This window comes from Empidonax traillii, unplaced genomic scaffold, assembly GCF_003031625.1.
Source record: "Empidonax traillii isolate 1590-97213 ecotype Southwest subspecies unplaced genomic scaffold, ASM303162v1 scaffold240:size1935192, whole genome shotgun sequence".
NCBI classification, from domain to species: Eukaryota; Metazoa; Chordata; class Aves; order Passeriformes; family Tyrannidae; genus Empidonax; species Empidonax traillii.
Window position 1 is genome coordinate 353078 of NW_020955433.1, and position 17115 is coordinate 370192.

Here is a 17115-nt window from a genome sequence, read left to right on the forward strand (position 1 = left end):
ATTGAGGTTAAAGGTCAAAAGGTGTAATATTGATAATACTTGAACTTCCTGAGCTTCTAGTGGTTCATAATAAAGCAATCTCCATGTCTGAACTTAAACAAAATCAGGAAGGAATATGCTTCTTTTTAAAAGACAAAACTCACCACACAGTAAATATACCTATACATTTCATGTGCATTCATGTAGAAATTAATGTTCTATCTTAGCTTTTCCTATGCATCTCTTATTTCTATGCATCAACTGAAATTTTATAGCCCAGTTTCACGGGAAAACCATTTGTTTCTTGCAGTTCGTAAATACTTCAATATAGAAACAAATAGAACTACAGCTATTGTGAAAAAACAATATAAAAATCATCATCATTTATGTAATGAGTAACTGAGTAATGTATTACTAATCTCATAGTTCTGCTTCTAACCATACAGAGACATGCATTGTCATGTTTTAAATACATCACAATTCTCAGTAACAGGAACTTACTTATATTTTCTTTCAAATTAAGTTTAACGTTTCTAAGGAAAAAAACCACAAGTAACGTGTTACCAACTTTACATTGTTAATATGTTTGTTTGAATGTTCACAAAAAATTTAGGAAAAATTTAGGCAGCAAGACTATCATTTACCTATCATGCAGATGATAGCATTTACATTTTGCCATTTTTAACTACATACGGTCAAAAGACAGAGTGCACGCTTTTCTCCTACTCTAATGTGTCTATTTCTTGAATTTTACCTGAAATGCTTCTATAACATGTATCATCACTTTTTCCTTTGGCTGAATCAACTCTGACATAGCACAATATTGGTCTACTGTTTACAACATATTGTTCAGTAAACATTGCTGTTTGTTATTATTATTTTGTTTAACTTAAAGGCAATAAAATTATCTCTGATTGACATAAGTTTGTTGCAGCCACACTCTAAATATTTTTTCCCTCACTGCAATTATTGGGTTGATTATCAAATAGCATAGTTGACACAGGTCAAGTCACAAACAACCCCCTGACATTTGATATTGGAATTGTATATACCACCTTTTTTTGTATTGAGTGTTATTGAATACATTACCTAATGCAGAGATCCAGAATGGGTAAAGTTCTTTAGTGAGAAGTGCATCATCTATTTGAGAAAGAAAACTTTTCAGTACATCAGTAACATCTTCAAGCTGATGTTTTCCTGCTCGTAGTTTAACACTCCTTGCATCTTTTTTGAAGCTTTCCAGCAATTCAGCCACATTCGAAGAGTCACCATTCTTAAGGTAGATCTGCTTACTACCTAAACCTAAGGTACAGAAATACAGGACAGAAAAATAAGTGAAAGTAAAATCAAATACTCTCTTAAAAATTCCAAACTTCGTTATGTGAAAAGCATATGTGGCTGCCAAGCACATCTTACTTCCTACCAAAATTACTCTGACCTTTTGCACATACTTACTTATTAGTAAAAACACTACCAAGTCTGTTTACACCCAACTAGATGTCTTTGCAAAAATACATATCATACTATTAAGCAAGCCTGAGATCACAATTTCAGGAGTACTTCTGAGAAAATTCAAATCCCCAAATATCCTCAGGACTTTCTAAAACAGTACTTTCAAAAGGCACAGTAAAGAAAAGAAGTTTTGATGATTGGTATTGTATTACACATAAAACACAGCTGCTTTCGTGAGCAAAACTCCCATTATTTTATTACCCTATTGATGAACTCAGCTTAGGATTCAAAAGTATTATTGCATTCATCCAACCTGCAACATTTTATTCTTTAAAGACTCAAGATTAGTAGAAAGTATTCATTTTTTCTGATCTTTCTCACATTCTCGAAGATATCAGGCAGCCACTGTTCTTGTACTTAACAACTAAAACCACTGAAGTCAACTTAAAGGAAAATTTATAGTCTAAAACAAAGTCAAGACTACCTTCAATCACTGCATATGAGAGTAGTCAAAACGTTTGAATTTTAAACCTTGTGTAAGTTTTGCATAGATATGCAGTCTTATTTCTCTTTGTTGAGGTGTTTCTGCATTCACACTTCTTGAAAGAGAACAGTACTTTACTTAAAACCCTGCTTTTCTTATGTACCTGTCAAATTAAGTACTCTGTCAAAACCTATGAAATCATCTCTTACGTTCTTAGAATTTGCCTTTCTTGTAATGCCCACAAGCACTTCCATTTGATATTGCCTTTGTGTGGTTACTGTCAGGAACAGGCATGGAACCTAATAGCATCTGTCTTCTGTGGACTACAACTAAAGACAAAACCTTTACAGTGGTGACAAAAAAAAAAAGATGGATATATGCAAGTAATGCATACAAATAATTCCTTCAGCTTTCAAGTGAGTTTAACACCCAATAATGCTGATCCTGAAAAAACCCATATTTTCAATAAAGATCTGACTTATTTAAGTCAGGAAACCAAATTTTAATTTAGAATATACAAACTGTTTTAAGGGGCAGGCACAACTACCCTGCTTTATTAACATGTCAGTGCACGAAATGGTATAAACTATATTTGAAATAATTCCTATTACTAATGATTAGAAAATAATTTAACAAAAACATTTTTCTTAGTTTTAGGCAGTAGTTGTAACCCCAATACAACTATTTAGCATAATGCAGTGTTGCCATATTCAGAGGCTATTTAGTTAAACTTCAACTGCTCAAATATAAATTAGGTGCTCTCATACTGACAGAGGTTACAGATACATTTATCCCAAAGACAGATTGGTACAGGGTTGATATGTATTTAGCATTTCAGAAGAAAACTGATGAATTTACAGCAGTAAAAGGACATGAACATCATCTGCATATGACCTAATGCTATGGAAAGTTATGCTGGCAAAATTTACCTAAACAAATGGTAACTGACTGTACATCCTTAGGCTGAAGAAACACTGAAAAACCAGCAGTCTAAGACTGAACTCAACTCCATGGTTAATACCAGTTTCCCAGAAGATGTGCTGACCAGTTCAGGCCACGTTTTTCCTGGTTCAAAGAGCTTATTTTCAGGTCTGACATCAGACCCCAAGGCTGAGTTACATAAGGCAAAGAAGGCAATATTTAAAATAGGAAGGTGTTTAAAAGAGAACCTACCAAGTTGTATTTCCCCAAACTGCCTGTTCTCAGATGTGTAGCTCACCATCACATCAAAGAATGTCAAGGCTAACGAGGGACATGGTTTTACTTTACGTAATAAATAAACTCATTCAATGAGATCTGATACTGGGGGGGCTTAGGTAATACTCAAATGATCTTAGGTTGAATAAAATCCACTATACTTACCATACTGTGTAACAAATGCTATACAGCTGTTCACTATAATAGGAACATCATTTTTGCTGAGCTGCTGATCTTGTAACGCATTACCATCTGTACCTGCTGCTTTTTCAATTGCAGTATACCAGACCATGAAATCCAGCTTTGTATGGCCATGGATGTATAGCGTTCTGAAAAGTATAAAAATATTTTGAATGTGGGAAAGAAATAATAATAAAAAAATGTTATTGTACTACAGCAACAAAACAGATGTCCAGGGGAAAAAAAAAAAGTACTTGGAGTAAGACATCAAGGCACCTTCCACCACATAAAGCTGTGATGGTGGTCTATTGTTACAGTTTTTTTTTCTCCCAGCTACATTCATACTAGCACTGTCACAATACGTAAAAAAAGATCCACAAACACCATCACAAGCCTTTGAAAGAACCTGCCAACATTTTAATTACTCTTCTTCAGTCTTGCTCCTACACTCTGCATTCATATGTCCAAGCCACAGTTAAGCAAGAAACAGATTTAGAGAACTGTCAATATTGCAAAAGCTTTCCTTCTTTTCTATTCACACCCCTACACACCATGCACACCCACCATTCCTCCTCTTCTGTAGGGTAGCTGAGACATACTGAACTTCCCTCCTACACAAGTATCAAAACGATTGCCCTCAGGACAACACAGAGCTAAGGAACATGTATGAAAAAGGTAAGAGTTCAGGCAGAATAACTTAATGCAACACTTTACCTGTCTATCTCAAAGCACAACCTGTTCTGATTTTATCATTTAAACATGCTATTGTAATTTCCTCTGCTCCCCTCTGATAGGCTAGGTTCTAAGAGAAAATACTAAAATGGAAAAGTTTGAGTGTGTATGTCCATCCATATGCATGTATGCAATAAACAACTTTTTAAAGTGTTAAAATGCCAAGCAAACTTTTCGACATATATGCTCTTAGTCTTCCATGAAAGAAATGTCAGGGATGAGTTTTCTGTAATGACAACTTATTTGCTAATGACAAAAAGTTAAAATGTCCTACTGAACTTCTATGAAAAAAATCAATCAAAACAGAAAGAAACATTCATTTTGATTATTTCATTTAGAAAAGAAAAACATCAAGTATTTTATATAATGATGGATTATCTGATTTTTTAAATTTTAATTAGCATCCTTCAATTTTGTTTTTATAAATGTTTTCATTCTAGCATTCCTATCCCTGTAGGAAGTGAGGATGCAGTCAATGTACTACACGCACAGACACAGGATCCACTATATACAGACAGAGACATTCAACAGCACAGTAGATAACACTAAAATATTTCATCTTACTGAAGCCCCTTTTTAAGAATTCTTTACTTCATGACTGCTTGAGTCACGTTAACCATGTTAACTACATGACTGGGTAGTAGAAACACAGTGTCTCGCTTCCACTAGGAAAAAACCCCAATACATTGCATAAAGCTGTCATATTTTTGCACCAAAATGAGTGTGCCTAATTCAATGTTTTCAACCTTTTTCTTAAGACCTGTCAGAACAGGTAGTTCTCAATCAATGGCTTCCAAAGAACACACCACTCTAACATTCTCTAGTATTGCTGCCATACATTTAGGAAAGTAAAAAGTTTGAACTGAGCAGAAAAAAGTTTGACAGTGTATGAGACTTTACTGCTTTAGTATTATTATTCACAGACCAGAAGAGGTTAGGACTATAATTTATAAAAGATTTATGGTGTTTCCCAACACAAGAGATGCACACATATATGCATATTACAGTGTTTTTATTTTCCCTGCAGAACAGCAGGATTCATATTATGGTATTATGCAAAAGGATAAATGGAAGTCTCAATAGATTATTTTTTGTTATCTAAAGCATTATGATATATACAGGAAGCAGCATAGTGTAAAGTGAAAATATTATTACTGCTAAACAAGAAAAGGGCAACTCTGCTGCATATAAATGAATTGGTGCCACAGGAGGAGAGAGAAAATACAGTATTGAATTTCAAAGGTCATATAAACTTACCAGTATTTTTCAAAGAGACACTAAAGTCTAAATCACATTTCTGTCAATCAACTGTTGTGATATATGAATTACCTAAGCTATGTGGAAAACATCACCTTGTATTCTATGGATCTTTCCATCTTCCTCTCAGTGCATCACATTAGTAAAAACATATCAGAACTACCAAGAAGATTTTCTCTAAATTTTCTAAAATTCTAAAATTTCAGAAGCTGTTAAACTCATATTACAAAGGAAGAGGTTATTTAATAATTAACAAAGAAAATGTGGTATTTGTTTAAGTAGCAGTCCTATAGGACCAACACAGACAAAAAAGAGAAGTTGCTCGCAAAAAATAGAAACAAGAAAAATCTTGCTTGCTATAAACCTGGATGTTGATAGAAGCCAACTAATTATTTTTCCAAAAATTAACTTTGTCCAGTCAAAAATCTCCAGAGTGCTCACATAAAAAAGTACGATAAATCAGAGATGCAATTTCACTACAATACCATAGAAGTGAAGATGGGAGAAAAGGAAATGAAACCAGTGCCAGACACAGTTCAAAACAGTCAATTTCATGTAGAAGTGTCTTAGAAAGCTCATCTCAAACCTCAATAATTTTTGGTCGAGAAAGAACACACCTAGGATAAATTAAAATCATAAAAACATACAACAATTTACAAATAAAAAGTTTAAATCATTCCTTCTAACTTGATTTCTTTCAGACAAACTTAACAACACTATTTTTATTGTTTTCCTAACTGGAAATGATTTGTTGAGCTCCATGAATCTTGAAGGAATGAAAAGGAAAGAGGAAATAATTACCAGCAGACGAGCAGAACTTTCCTCAAAGCACAGTAGAAGTCTCCTACAGAACTTCATGAAGCAATGGAGACACCACTGCAGATTCTGGCTTCTTTTTCATGTCAATTCATCATCTCTTTCACACAGTTTTCAGACAGCAGTAACAATAAATAAAAGCATTTCTCACTGAACTAATTGTCATTATCAAAATATAAAGTTATATTAAATCCAGGGTTTAAGACTAAGCATTAACACTGGCTGAAATGTAGTGATGTCCCATGAGGCACAAAACTGAGGAATTTAATAGGCTTATAGAAATAACATGTTTGAAAGAATTTGTACTGCAAGGTTTACAAAGACCTATCATGCAGACTACCAACTATTTCGCACAGACTCTGAACTGAAATGCATTCCTTCAATATAAATTTAGTGCCTTCTATAGTATGTTTACATATATGCTACTTTTCCAGTTCAAAAAATAACAAATATTTAGTGATAGTGGTTACATGGTGAATAATGACAAGAGTTTTTGCTATATTTGTGAAGCACATACAACCCATACCCAAGAAATTAATAATTTAAGTACTCGATCAAACAAGAAGGCCTGCCAAGGTAGATTTCTGCTTTAGTGAACTGAGAGATTTGAATTGGCACAAATTACTGCAGCAGCTCACAATCACCTTGTCTCAGCATTAAGAAAGCTACAGTTACCTGTTCAACTTTATTGCTGACTACCTTCTGCACCAGCACTCAGATAAACAACGTACATGACTACACTTCATGCATAGCAGTGCAAGGCTTATCTTTAACCCATCTTGCAAAGTCCGCTAGCTTTAGCTATGTCTGTATGCTTTGTTGCACAACACTGCAAAGCAGTGGTACTAAGTCATTTGGGTAAGGTTTTTGGGGAGGAAGAGTGAGAAACCAACAGCAGCACAGCGTAGCGCCCTCTGGCAATTTTCAAGTGATTCTAATAATTTACTTATCTGAAAACAGAAGTACTAAGAAGATATAGATCACTATGAAATTATATTGGAAAATAAAATTGAAGCTAAAGCATGGAAAGTCCACTAATAGCTACTGTTACATGTAAAGAAGGTCAGTAATATTTCTTTGAAGAATATTGAGCTTATATCCAGCACATCATACTGGAAGCACAAGCCTTTCCATCTGAGCCTTATGTTTAGATTATTCCTGGATTCTAGAATTTTGTGCCCATAGCTGCATTTTATGAGAAAAATTACTAATATCATCAAAGGGTTAAGAAAGTATTGTAATTAACGAACCATCACCATGAAGAAATTGTGCCAGTATGTAGGGAAGGTTTATTACCTATAATAAGAAAGAGCTAACTACAAGAGAAGCATAATGGAGGGAAAAAAAGCACCATCTGGATTACAGTATGGTCTGAAAACATTCACTGACACCTAAGAGAGAACTTAAATTATTACAGAAAAAAAATAGGAAGTAACTGAAACTGAATTGTCTGCACAACTGTGTTTCCTTTAAGAGTAGCATTAGATTTCACAATATTCTCTCTATATAAAATATATTTAAAAACTAATGTGTACAGCTGTTTTCAACAGTTTTCCTCTCTTCAGTGTTCAAATTTTTCTGTTGTCCTCTGTCAAAGTACACAGCTGTTTCACCTAACTACTGTGCAACTTCTGTTTGGATGGCAACAAGTATCACTAATCACTTCGAGTCTTTTAAAAATATGGAGGAGAGATCAAGGAAAAAAAATCCAAACTGAATACAGAGCAAATGAGAGGACAACTCTAAGTGACCAAGGGAAGCATCAAACATACAAATCTGGAAAATGGTTTGCCACTTCTAGCAAAAAGTCAAGCAGTTTTCAACTATGAAAGTGGAACACAAGAAGAGGCGAATGATCACTTGATCATGGTATAAAACAGTGTTGTAAGAAGGCAAGATTTCCAGCTGAGTTTGACACATTTCTAACAGCCCGGACAATATGCTCCAGTAGAGACCAGAGTGCAATAAAATAACAATAAGTGCCATTAAAGAGAGTGTGTTCCTCTGTAATTTAGCTAAGATACCTAAGCACGAACAGTAACTGATCTGAAAAAAAATAATGTAGAGTTAGAAGTGTTTTAGAACTATCATGAAAATTTAGAAAGTACATTGATCTTCAGAAAAGACAACTATCTTAAAAAGTGAAGAAGTCTTGTGGTTTTGGAAATACTTTAGTGTGGTTCAGCCTCTCATGATATGTTGCTACTTGGCAATGTATAGTATGATTACCATCTCTTATTTCTGAGCTGTTAGCTGAACATGTCAGATAGAAAGTAAATGGACAGCAGGGTGACAAGTAGAAAACAGAGTAAAGGAAGGGGGCGGCGGGGGGGAGGGGGAAAGGGGTAGGAGTGGATTATATTTGCATCTAAGACACTTCAGAAAAATCTCACATGCCTTTTGGTAGTATTCTCTCTGAATTCTTGTATTTTATACAAGCTGGAAAGCATTATGTACATTACAGGTCAAAATCGATTGTATATTCTTCTGAGTAAATATGGATCAGATTAATGTTAAATATATGTACCCCAAATTTATTATGTATTTTTTTAATAATCAAGACTTCATAGGTTTATTAGATTATAATTATTTCAGAAGATTTGAAGTTTTCACAGTTCTGAAAATGTTTACTTGCATATGAAATCACTCTTAAGTATGAAGTCCACTTTTAACAACTTAAACCATTCTCTTGCCTACAGTATTTAACAAAAAAGAGTGAACGAAAATGATATATGATACATGTAAATGTATGACATTCCCTAAATATTAACCCAATGACTGAGATTTGAAAAAGAGGCATAAGCATTTGTAAGTAACGGAAAGTCAGTAAGAAAATTCTCAAGGAATTTTCATAATTTATTCCAATGAAATTTAACAAGATATAAGATACCACATTTATGTCTTTATGCAAAGGAAGATGGTTTTTGTTTTGTTTTGTTTTTCTGTTGTTTAGGGTGGTTGTTTTGTTTCTTTCCCTAAACTTTTCTTAATTCTGGGAAAAACACACTTGTTTCATATAATTCTCACAATATTATTTTATAATTTATTCTGCATATAAGTGACTAACAAATTAACATGGAAGCCATCAGCTATTGTCATGGTTCTGCTTGTTCTGGGAATTTTCCCTTCCCCCTGCCCATTGTGCAAAATGGATGTTGAAGAGGCAGGTTGGTTGTGCCTTGGGCAATGGACTAACGCAAAAGAAGTTTCCAGCAGTCACATTCCAAGTCGATGGCCCTCAAGAGTCTGTAAGGAGGGGTGAGGAGTTTTCTTTACTTTTTTTTTTCTTCTCCTGGGAAATGGCACGGACTTTGTTGTTGCCTGAGCTGGGAAAAGGTCTGGGTGGCAGGCGCTCTGAGGTGGCTTTGTTTTCAGCCTGGCTGCCTGGCAGGTTCTGGTTTTTTTCCCTTTTCCTCTCCTGACCCCAGCTCACCTGCGCCCTGTTTTCTACCCAGCCTGGAACCTGCTTGAATTTTCATCAGAAAGGAACTATTCAGGAAGGAGGTCACCTTCTTCCCCTCCTCCATTCCTGTGTCTTTTTTGGCAGTGGTTCTTGTGCACATAAAAGCAGAAGAGAAGCCATGCCACACGTTCCAGCCTCAGACAGAGTGAGTTCCCACTGAGAGGAACTTTTTTTTTTCCCCTCCTTTTTCCCCTTTCCCGGTGAGGGGGAGGGAAGACCTCCATTTTCGGCTTCTCCAGCACACCCAGGGGTGCCCCATGTGGTGACCACCAGTGATCCAACAGCACTCCCTGCTGACTTGGGTTAGAATTGTGCCAAAGGGCACAAACTGAACTGTTTACCTTTTTTGGTTTGTTTGTTATGAAGGGGATTATTTTTGGGTATAGGATTGTTGTTTGGTTGTTTTATTTGTGTTCTTTCGTTGTTCTGCCAATACACATATATCTTTTAATAAAGGGCTGTTATTTTTTCCTTTTTCCACACTTTCTTAATTAGAGCCTTTTAATTTCAGATTTACAATTGCTTAGAGGGAGGAGTTTGGGTCTTCCTCATAACTCATCCTCAGCAAAACACTTGTGTCTCATTAAACTGGGACAGCCATATACAGTCTCTTCCAAGTGATCAATCTGTGCCAATGTTAATATTAGAGAAGCACTGATATAAAATGACAGACAAAACAGGAAAACTAGAAACTGTAATGTTTCGTTTAGTTGATGCTGATGATGTCTCAGAGGTATGAATTACTTTATCTAGTTTCAGGGGCACAAGGAGGATTGCTGGCTTTACTTCCAGTTACAGTAATTGAGTCTAAAGACAAAGGTGATTTTATACTTAATCATTTTACACACACACACATTAAATTGCTTATCACTTTAAGATGCAATCTCATTCAACTGCATTGAACACCTGGATACTTTTAGAGTAATATCCTAAGCAAGAATCACTACGCCAAAGCTTACATACCCATATGGCTTTTAATGGTTAAGATAATGTGAACACTATGCATTTAAATTATTCATAGCAGACTTCAGTGAAGAAAAATTAATCATATTTATGTCCACCATTAATCAGCCAGTGCCCCTGGTGAAATTATTTTCAAATAGTTCCAAATTTCCATTAAATCATTAAAGCAGTTCAGGGAAAAACCTACCCTTACTTGACAGAAATATTATAATGAAATAAATAATAAATGCTGACTTGGAGGTAAGAGTTTTGCTTAGCATGAATACCCATGAAATTAGATGCAAGGTTTATATACATCTATTGAACTATACCTTGAATAGTATACCTCTAATTCACTGGTTGGTGTATTCTTCTTTGGAAAAAAAAAACCAACCCCCAAAATAAAACAGAAAACCCAACCAAAGAAAAACCAAAACAAACAAAACATCAAACAAACAAGCAAAAAAAAAAAACCCAAGCAAAAGTGTTTCTTTCTAGTCTTCATAGCCTTACTGAATTCTGAAACTTATACAGCATCCTGGGAAGAGTTAAAATCCAGAACTCAAAAGTTACAATGCATCTCCAAAAACTTACCCCAACCCTGATCAGATATCAAAGCTATCTGTGGGGATTTTTTGTGTGCCAAAGAGAAAAATAATGTTCATTTATTAACCTATTACTGGCTGTTCATGAGACTGTGTAAACACTGTACTAGTTCTTACACAGACATCCAATAATCCATTATCAAAATAAAGCAAGCCCCAATCTATTACAAACCAAGAATTATTTTCCATAATTTTTAATTTCAACTTTGAATTTTTACCTATATATGAGGCAGAAATAACGTACCTCATTTCAAGTTTCAACTTCCCATATCACTATAAGTATGACATGACCATCTCCACAGAATATTACCTACTTGGAAGCAGATATGGATGTTTGTTTCGTAAGTATGTTTTTCCCTAACTAGTATGGTGTCAACTGAGATCAGACACTACAATAAGATTAACCCAGGGACTCATTCATATCCTCACAAACCTGACCTACATAGATTAAGGCATAGAATTCTAAGACATAAGAGTGATTAAAAAAAATTGAGAAGTAGGTAGTTAATGCTCCAAAGAGGTACTCTTTTTTTGCACAGTAAAAGAAGTTAGGTCCTTTTGAAGAAACCATTATTGGCAGACTAATCGGGGAATAATTTTCTCAGTGGGAAAACTGCTTTTAATTAAGCAGTGCTTGTTAGAATTTCCTGACATAGACATAAAATGTAATTAATACACAAAGATTTTCCCTCATTTAAAAAGTCTGCAAATTTACTCTCTTCCTAACAACCTCAAGTGAAAAAAACTCCAAGACTTACACAGGAATTCTAAAATATCAATATAAAAACAGATCAAAGCTTTATTCAGATAGAAACCTTACCTTCCTTTTTCAACAAGCAGTAGGACATCTATTTTCTCTCCATTTTGCATCACACTACTGGTTGCTGAAAACAAAACACATACACATTCATATGACCTACACAGACACATACAGACAAACACATACATGCACATTCATACAGATGTGCATTTTCAAAATGATCTTCAGTGGCAGAAGGAGCATGGAATTCTTAAAATTTACAAATAAAGAAGACTGCTGATGATGGAAACAAAACTCCACATTTAGAAGAAAAATTAATACAAAACTATCAAGAAAGTTTAAACATGTACTTTTTAATGTGAAAACATGCTACAGTGTTCTTTATTATACTAAACTTGTAAATAGAAGTTTTAGAAAACAATGATTCAGAAGTAAGCTGAATTAAAATATATTAATTTACTTGCAGCCTAATCGCCGCACATATTTACAATAACATAACAAAAGTTCTATATTTTACTGTGAAGATCACTGCCACCCATTTTTATGTTGCCTTATGCTACTCCTGCTAAAAAAAGCACCCTGTAAAATACTCACACTATACATAATATTTAAAATACATCTGGATAGTTTCCTTAACAATGCTTATAAAACTATACTGTGCTCTATACTAAAAATGGTAAATTAAATGTAATCTGCTTACTAACTCAAAATTCTGAAAAGTGAATTTCTCAGAGTTTATGTCTTATATATAATCCACATCTTATTTCAACTAATTCCCAGGGATAGTAAAGTTCTGAATATCAATGAAGCTCAATAAACGCGTTGCATTATATGCTGGTTCTGTATCACACATACTCCTGGCATCACTTACATTTACTGAGTCAAATATCAAGAAGCTAAGTGATTATACTTCCATAAATTTTTCATTATTTGTCAAGTTTCAGTTAAACAAATCAGTATTAATAGTGGAGCAGATTTATTTTGGGGAAAGCAGAAATAAAAAAAAAAAAAAAGATTGGAGTAGAGATATATAGTATTTCCAAGAAATACAGCTAATACTAGAAAATGCAAGCAAAAATAATTCTTAACTGAAACAAATTTATTTTATTTCTATACATTGGATATGAACAGATTTTGGATGCTAACATGACTACAGTAAAAGCAATTACAGTTGCCTCATCAAAATAAGTATCACGGTTTTTCTACTAATCTTTTAATTCTGAATCAAGATCAAAAAGTACTCACAAGTTAAAAAGCCAGCTAGAGGCATAAAAACATTCCTGATTAAAAACCACCTTCACAGTGTTATTGACAGCAAATATAAGGTGGTAGTAAATAAACAGTAGAAAGCCCAATGGCATTTCGGCAAGCTCCTGCAAAACAGTCCACAATCTGACAGCACTTATAAAGAGGATCATAAATAAAGAGCTGAATTATCTTCTCTATGTTACTTTCATATAAAACCTCAAATTATACTTTCCTACATAACCTATTGTCTTGCTCAATACGAAAACAAGTAGGGCAGATAAGCTTCAAGAGGATTTAGAGCATAATTACAAACAAAAATATAAAACTGGTCTTAGAAGACCATTTGTACAAATATTCTCATCTTTCCACATCATGACATTGACCAAAAGATATTCATGGAAAAAATAAAAGTCTATTAGTCTGTGAAAGTTTTCTGAGAGAATTATCCTTTTCCAGTAGATCTGAGTATGCTAAAACTAGACCTGTCAGTCATCTCAAGAACACATTCTGCAGGGAGTATTTCTGTCCTGTCAAAAATATGAGACAATAATCCCAAAAGTTTATATATTATTATTCAATTCTGTACTCTTGTAAGAAAGATACTGCTGCAACTGGAACAAAAATTGCCTTCATTCATTATAAAGCTGTGAAAAATTTCTCCAGTGTGTGCCACAAAGTAGGAAAAAAACCCAAGACAGAACTTTATCAACTCCATATTTAGATAAGAGTGGGAAGAACATCTGGCTCACGTGAAGGAATAGTTACTGAGCTTCCAAAAGTTTATTATTTTGAAATGTAATAGAATACCCTTAACAGTGAATTAATCCTGCAGAACATTTCCTGAATGCTAGACCTGAAATAAAATTCTTACTTAGTTCTTGCAACCTTCTTAGATATATGGAATCTTCTTCAGGATTCGCCAGCTCAAGACAAAAATAAAGGCTCGACTTCTCTATGGCAAACCAGCCTTTTCTCCACTGATCCAGGTTATGGCGATCTTTGTAGTACAGCTGGCCAATCAGATCAAAGTCTCTCTCTAACAAGGATTCAGCCACAGGGGGAACAAAATGCTACCAAAGAAAATGGGGTGAGTCAGATGAAATAAAAAAACCCTCTGCCCCTAAAAAGCAAAATCAAGACATTGCAAATCTATAGGATTCAAAGATGAAGGTCACAGTAAAATAAATAAAACTTCCAGATATATAATTCATAAACCTGTATCTACATTAAACCTAAAATACAGAATCAAGCTTAATATTTTTTGCCTTCATTTCAAATATTTTTGCTTTTTAAACTACAACTAATTTAATTAATGTGACTATCAACATTTGTTACAGTATAAAATATGATATCACTTTATGAATTCTGTTTCAGCAAATAAAAGAACAAAATTGCAACCATAAACATCTTCGCTGAAATAAATTCATACAGAATATGTCTCTATACTAGAGCCCCTTTAATGTATTCTTAAGGTCGGCATTAAAATGTTGCTTCAATTCCTTTGGCATTTTATTATCTTGTTTCAAACATTAAATCACAGAAATTCTTTCTTCCTGCTGCACAAGAAACATTTACACACAGGATAAATCAGTAGTCATCAAGAATAGCTTCTGAGAGGATTTTAAGCTAACAATGGCACTTCATTCTTTGTGCAAAGGCTCCTGGTCTAACTGGAAAAGATAATTATCAGTATTACCTTAGCTATTGCCCAAGTCCATTTTCTTTGTGAATATGCAGTTTCAGCTCCAAACTGAAATACACGTTCTGACATTAAGTAGATTTCAAAGGTAAAGATGTCCCTAAAGCAAGCAAGAGAAAAAAGGAAGCTGTATTTTGCCTTCATAACACTAGACACACAAGAGTTTTATTTTTGTATTTTTCTACTGTTTCATACATACGGAATGGAACTCCTCTGCATTTCCCCTCCAATCTTACAAGTAAAGTTCAGCTAATAATAGAGTACTTTATAATACAGCATGATCAAAGTACTTTTTGGGTCAATAATACATGTTTAGAGGCTATGGTATAAGTTTATTCAGTAATTGCAGAATTAATAAAAATGTTTACATACAGCCACTGAAAATTCACAGGGAATTTTTCACTTTTGCAAATTCATGCGATCTGAGCAGGTATATTTTTGTGATGAAATAAATATATTTTCTTTAAAATAAGCAGACCAACCCACTGAATGGGAAGTTTTAAACAAGTTGAAATATAAGTTCAAAGGGACTTTCAGGTATCATTTGCTTTAATCTGCTTAAAAAGGGATTATCACTTAGCTATAAATTAGAACAGCAATGAGAAGCCTTGAAAACCATCATGGATAGAAAGCACTAATTCTCTCAGCAACCAGTTCCTGTCCTCCACCACCCCTTTAATGAGGAGGCTTTTCCTCTCATACAACCCAAATCTGCTAGGGCAAAATGTGTGGTCACTCCCACTGCTTGTATCACCTGCCATCACCAAGATGAGTATGACTACACTTGGAAGTTGCTGTAGTTCAAGAAATTCTTAAAAGCTTTTTTAAGGTAGATTCTGCGGGTTTTTCTTTTTAAAAATATACCGTTATTTAAACGGAAGGACTCTGTTTTTCTATTTTTAATTCACAAATAAGGACAGTAAAAGAAGAAAAAGCAAACCAATTCAAATTGGTGAGGAATTTGGAAAGTAAATATCATGTTGAACTTACAGTCAGTCTTTAACTTACAAACTATGGTTCACCAATTTATAATATGATTTTGTCTGTGCCCTCTCTCTAGATTCCAAATAGATAGAGTATACTTCTTCCTTTCAATATTGGAGACTGAGATTTGTCTAAGTGTGGAGAACTGAACATGAGTAATTTCTGTCACTTTCAATAACCACTTTGAAAATTATATAAACACTTAACATAGGCTAATAGAACAGGCATTTTTGAGGACCAGTTTTTCAACTACATGAAATATCAAATGCAAGGAAATTTCTCATAAAACTACTCAGTCACGGGTAAAGCAAAATGGGAAGTTGTGAAGAGTGAAGTATTCAGCCAAGATGTTTTTAATGTAGGCATTATCCTAAAATGGAGTCACTTGGAGATGGTAATGGGTTAGATTTGAGAACAGAAGTAAAAAGTGATAGTTTTTTTTTTTTTTTCTGGATACTATGAAGTTACTACAGAATAATGAAGGCTACCTCTACTACATTTTGTAGAAGATTGAGGCATCACCATGTTTCAGGATTTCTCCCCTCTGCAGTAGTGAAAGTCGTTTATTCTCATTATACTTTCCAGAAGCTTACTGAATAGACTATGCTTTCTTTGCAGACAATTTTGTTTTTTAACTAAAAGCATTATAGTATTATACTGCAGAAAGATATATTTATTTTACATACAAATACAGACATTAAAAAATTGTAAAGGAAGTGTTATGGAGTTTGTTAGACAAATCCAAATTACAATTTAAACAAAAACGTTGCCCTAAAGAAACGAAGTATCACTGGAAGCAACTCAGATTTAGGTCAATCTCCACATGATGTTTTTACTTTACAAATGTTTTTACTTTACTTTTTATGTTTTTACTTTACAAATGGGATATGAAAGAGTTATAAAAGAAAAGCAAATCAGAAAAAAAAAAAAAGATGTTATTTTTAAATTAACACAATATTCATCAGCTGCACTGTTGTCCTCAGCTGTAGAACAGAGAACAGGTTTCAAAGACCAATATTTCTGTGGCCAAATCCAAAAGTATTGTGGAGAACTGTAATCTGCTGCATTATTATATGGAAGAAACAAAGCAAGAGCTTTGGCTTGAGGCAAAGGTCAATGAAAGAAAAATGAGTATTAATTGTTTGATTTATCATCAGGTAACTGTTTAAGCACTGACAATATGCATGACAGATTTAATAAGAAACAGATGTATCAAATTTCACCTGCCCTTTTAAACTACCCTAACATTTTAATTCTACCACTATAAAAAAACATTAAAAATCCCCAAATAACACATAGTGCTTATTCCTTAAGTCA

At 34.0% G+C, this 17115-nt stretch overlaps 1 protein-coding gene across 1 annotated transcript in view; it reads right to left on the bottom strand.

Annotated features, from left to right (window-relative positions):
- The window catches only part of ARAP2 (ArfGAP with RhoGAP domain, ankyrin repeat and PH domain 2), a 123703-nt gene that overhangs the window by 37669 nt on the left and 68919 nt on the right, over window positions 1-17115 (bottom strand). Inside the window, exons 17-21 of the mRNA XM_027888571.1 lie at window positions 14812-14914; window positions 13987-14185; window positions 11928-11991; window positions 3278-3441; window positions 1069-1281 (exon numbers count right to left, since the gene is read on the bottom strand). Coding sequence (XP_027744372.1) covers window positions 1069-1281; window positions 3278-3441; window positions 11928-11991; window positions 13987-14185; window positions 14812-14914 — 743 coding nt within the window. The remainder of the gene's footprint in view (window positions 1-1068; window positions 1282-3277; window positions 3442-11927; window positions 11992-13986; window positions 14186-14811; window positions 14915-17115) is intronic.